Source organism: Oryzias latipes, chromosome 4 (assembly GCF_053564925.1).
Source record: "Oryzias latipes strain Hd-rR chromosome 4, Olatipes_Hd-rR_3.1".
NCBI lineage: Eukaryota > Metazoa > Chordata > Actinopteri > Beloniformes > Adrianichthyidae > Oryzias > Oryzias latipes.
This window is the reverse complement of record NC_136240.1, coordinates 18,706,682-18,711,390: the sequence shown is the minus strand read 5'-3', so window position 1 is coordinate 18,711,390 and position 4,709 is coordinate 18,706,682. Positions and strand designations below refer to the sequence as shown.

The following is a 4,709-nucleotide window of genomic DNA, read 5'->3' as shown; positions in this document are numbered from 1 at the left end:
ATATGACCCGAGAGATGGGGCTGCAGCTGCATGAGGAGGAGGAGGAGGAGCAGGAGCAGGAGGAGGAGGAGATAAAGATGAGCTCCATCATATTGTTTGACAGAAAGTCCCGGCTTGATAGAGTGGATTCTCGGAGAGAAACTGAAAATGGGGATTTTTCAAAAAAAAATATTAAAAAAACAAGACTATAACTACCCAACCTCTGTGATTTCCAAATCTAAACAAAATCACACAAATAACCTTGAAAATTCTTTTTTTTTAAGTCTAATAACTGAGCCAGCCTGCATATGTTCTGCATGAGATCAAATTTCATTATTGGTCAATCTGACGGATACAAATTAAGATTGTTGCTGTGAAATGATCCCAACTGGCAACAAAATCAATTAAAAATAATTAATCACGTTGGGTTAAATACATGATGCCCTCGTCACTTCATTGTTCAAATTCTGAAGTTTTGGAAAACATTTCAACACCTTAAACTCTCTAAAAAAGTCAATAACTATTTAATTTATTTATTTTAATTTTTTATTGCATGATCATGGTAAATTACATTTATACCGTAATTTCTTTTTTAATAGGGTTTCACGTTGAAAGGGTGGAGGTGGATCAAAAATTGTTCACTTCGCGAACAGATATTGATCCAAAATGGGAATTTTAATGTAAAGACAATACAGATTTAGCGGAGCCAGAACGTTATTTTTAGTGTATCATGACTTCAACTTTTAATTTTAAAAAATTGACAAATTTTCCATGACTGTTTGGTAGTTTGTTTGTTTGTTTTTTGCATTTATTGCGCTACACGGCTACAAGTTCGAGTTTTCTCCTCGAAATTCGTTAAATTGTAAATTATCTTGTGTGAAATCATCTTAACCTCTATTACTTTAAACATATGAGAGAGAGAAAACTTTCACCCCCTCTCCACCCTCTACTACAGTTCATGCCGGTGACCCTGACCTCTGAGCCCGGCTGCACAGTTTTAGCCAACGCGCACGGACAGGGACCAGGAGGAGGGGGTGAAAAACATAGCCATCAAAGATCAGCAGAGCATCACGTTATTATGATCACAATTATTTGTTCGGCGACCTTGCAGGTAATTTTTCTGTGATCACATGCTTCCTCTCCATCACCTGGGCTGCCGCCGTCCCGCCGCCACCTCCACAGTCTGCACCCCCACCCCAGGCCCTAATGGTTTCATGCTGCAGCGAGATGGCTTATTATACTAAAAGGTTTTGTCGCGCTAAGCCGCGCATGTGTGCTTAAAACGTACATTTCATTAACAAACTGCAGAGGAATAAAAGCGGATTTATGAGGCTTCAAAAGATCACAGGAAGGACGGCTCTGAAATCCCCTCTCGGTGCTGCTAGTCAGGTTATATCAGCACTTACACCGTCTTTCACACAACACTGCATTTTTTTAAATGCAAGCTGGCATGGCCCAACACACACACAGACACAAACACACACATGCAAGGGGTGAAACAGTGGAGAGACTGCTTATAAAAGTGCAAACAAAAACTGTTCTGAAGGAAATACAACTACTGCAAAGGTGCAGTTTTTCGAATCTTTATTTTTTGTTTTATTTTTAATATACGCATTAAATTAAAATATAAATTAAATGTGAAAACTAGAATAAAAAGACACTTGGTGGTCTTGAGAAAGCATGGTTCCTTACTGCGCAGTATAGCAGAGATCATTGAAAGCTGATTCGAACTGAGGCGTCTTCACCTGCTCAGTCCGCACTGTTGGCTCACACGCAGATTCCCGCAGAGTGAGCCTGATCGGAATCCGTGAGTCCGTCCTTTGGCCCCGCACACTCAATATTAATGAAGGCGTTTTATTAGTACCACTTTTATCCCTGACGGAGAGAAAGCGGACAACCTCTGCGCGCTGGAAAGGTAACAAAAAAAAGGTGCAAGTCGGATGCGACGGTAAAATGTAACACTGTTTGTCACATAGAATAATAAAACGTCATTTTTATTTACGGTGTTGTTTTTATTTTAAGGAATTAAATATTATTGTAAGCAAACTATAATGAAATTCCTCAAAAAATATTCAGTGGTCAAAAAATTAAAGTGTATTATTCCAAAACAATATTTAGTTTAAACGGAAAAAGGATTTTTAGCTGAAAGTACAGTTTTGTGTATTAATCAGATAAATGCTGATTTTGTTAGGATATTTTAATTAAACTCATTAAAAATAAAGTCTAAACATTTTTTTCACTCAAATTGTTAGTTTGAGCACTTAAAAAACAATCGTCTTGGTTTTTCTTTTCTTTATCCTTCCTTTCTGTTTTTCACAGGACAGAGAAAGGCTGACATCCTCTCCCCGTGCGCTCTGCTCGCCTTCCTGCGCTCACGTATAAATGCTCTCTTTGCATTCACCCGCTGCCAGCATTTCCTATTTTTTTCAAATGCAAAAGAACGCAGTGATGGGGATCGTTAGCACCTTTTCCAAACTCTTAAGGAAATTCACTCAATTCATTGCTGCCGCAGCTGCCCCTCGATATTCTTGGCACCTTTCGGCTAATCCTGCAGAGAATAAATAGACATTAATTCGCGTTTTGCATCTTGGATTTATATGATAGGTTTTGGAAAAAAGGAAGCATGCACCTGCAAAAACAACAACCGACATTAAATGACATTCTTTGAAGTAGTTTACCCACGAAGAAGCGTGCGTAAACACCGATTTACCAAAAGTCTAAACATGCACAGAAAACTTGAATGAAGATACTGTTAACTTAACTGTCGTCGTACTTGCTTTCTTGTTTCAACGGAGTTCGCATTCGCAAAGTTAAAGGATTGGATTTTGCAGCAGTTTTTTTTTTGCGCGTCAAGATCTTTCAATCAGGCTGGCCAATTTTCTTCCCCCCCCCCCCCCCCTCCACTCCTCCTCCTCCTCCCTCTGTCACCGTTAAATGGTCTATGACGGACGAACACAAAAATCAGCGGAAAGCAGCCCTGCTGATGTCCCATTGTTGACAAATCCATGAAACAACTCCAGTTTGCATGGTTTAACCGAGAGCAGAGAAGGGCGGAGGGGAGGAGAGGAAGAAGAAGAAGAGGGGAAAGGGGGCGTGTGTCGTCACAGAACCACGTGTCCTGAGCTGATAGTATATCTTATACAGAGAAAAGTAATCTATCAGTCTTGTTTAAAGCTCCGGCCGTTAAAAAGCAGCATGTGTCACGTCGACTTGGCTTTCCAAACGTCTCGCGTTTAGGAAATAACGCGCATCCAAAAGCGACACCGGCGCGCAAAAAAGTCGCGCTTTTTTTTTCCTCCAAAGAACTTCGCGGCGCCTTCCAGGCCTGCTCACTGACCAAGAGGGAGGTACTGAAGCGTCTTGCTGGCAAGACCGGTTGACGGCTCCGGTAAAGTCACGTTTCAATTTTTGGGGAGACATCCGATCTGTTGACACGGGCGATTCCAGTAAGACTCGGGTGCGCACTGACCGCGCCAGCGCCTGCTGTTTTGGAGTTTTCCTAAATAAATAAACAAGTGAGAGGAAATCGTGAGATGACCCTGTCTGGAGGCAGCGAACGAGCCAGCGACATGTCGGGCCAAACCGTGCTTACAGCGGAGGACGTGGACATCGACGTGGTGGGCGAGGGAGACGACGAGGGCTTGGAGAGGGTGGACAGCGACTGCGACAGTCCGGGGGTGGCCATCCTCCACGACCTCCGAGAAGACACGGGCGACGATGACTTGGAAGATGAAATCGAAGTTGAGAAAGAAGACATGGGGTCCGGAGGAGGGAGCCCGTGCTGTGAGAGCTCAGGAGAGGGGGAGCCGGGCACCGGGAAGGGAGAGGGTCACGACCACAGCACGACACCGGGAGGCACGATGCAGAAGCCCAAGAGCAGCCTGGTAAAGCCGCCCTACTCATACATCGCCCTCATCACCATGGCAATCCTCCAGAGCCCACAGAAGAAGCTCACTCTGAGTGGGATCTGCGAGTTCATCAGCAACCGTTTCCCCTATTACCGGGAGAAGTTCCCGGCGTGGCAAAACTCCATCCGCCACAACCTGTCACTCAATGACTGCTTCATAAAAATCCCCCGGGAGCCCGGCAACCCTGGCAAGGGCAACTACTGGACAATGGACCCGGCTTCAGAGGACATGTTCGACAACGGCAGTTTCCTCAGAAGGAGGAAGAGGTTCAAAAGAGTTCAACCGGACGTGCTGAGGGACCAGACGGCGCTCATGATGCAAAGTTTCGGCGCGTACAGCCTCGGGAGTCCCTACGGGAGGCACTACGGCATCCACCCGGCGGCCTATTCCCACCCGGCGGCTCTGCAGTACCCCTACATCTCTCCTGTGGGTCCCATGCTGCCCCCGGGCGTGCCCCTCCTGCCCTCCGCTGAGCTGAACAGAAAAGCCTTCAACTCCCAGCTCAGCCCCAGCCTGCAGCTGCAGCTCAACAGCCTGAGCACGGCGTCCATGATCAAATCAGAGCCCTCCAACAGACCCTCGTTCAGTATAGAAAACATCATCGGGGTGTCCAGCGCCTCCTCATCCTCACCGGGCGCCGCGCAGGCGTTCCTGCGGCCTCCGGTGACCGTTCAGTCGGCCCTCCTGAGCGCACAGTCCCTCTCCCTGACCCGGACCTCCGCCGCCATCGCTCCCATCCTCAGCGTTCCGTCAAATATCATTTCCTCACACGTTTTACCGTCAGCGACGGCGGCCGCAGTGTCCAAATGGCCTTCACAGTGA

General features: G+C 46.1%; 1 protein-coding gene across 1 annotated transcript; it reads left to right on the top strand.

Annotated features, from left to right (window-relative positions):
• Window positions 1-3,512: 3,512 nt before the first annotated feature.
• foxd3 (forkhead box D3) lies at window positions 3,513-4,709 on the top strand. Its single transcript, NM_001160453.1, has one exon. The coding sequence runs from the start codon at window positions 3,513-3,515 to the stop codon at window positions 4,707-4,709; it is 1,197 nt and encodes a 398-aa protein (NP_001153925.1).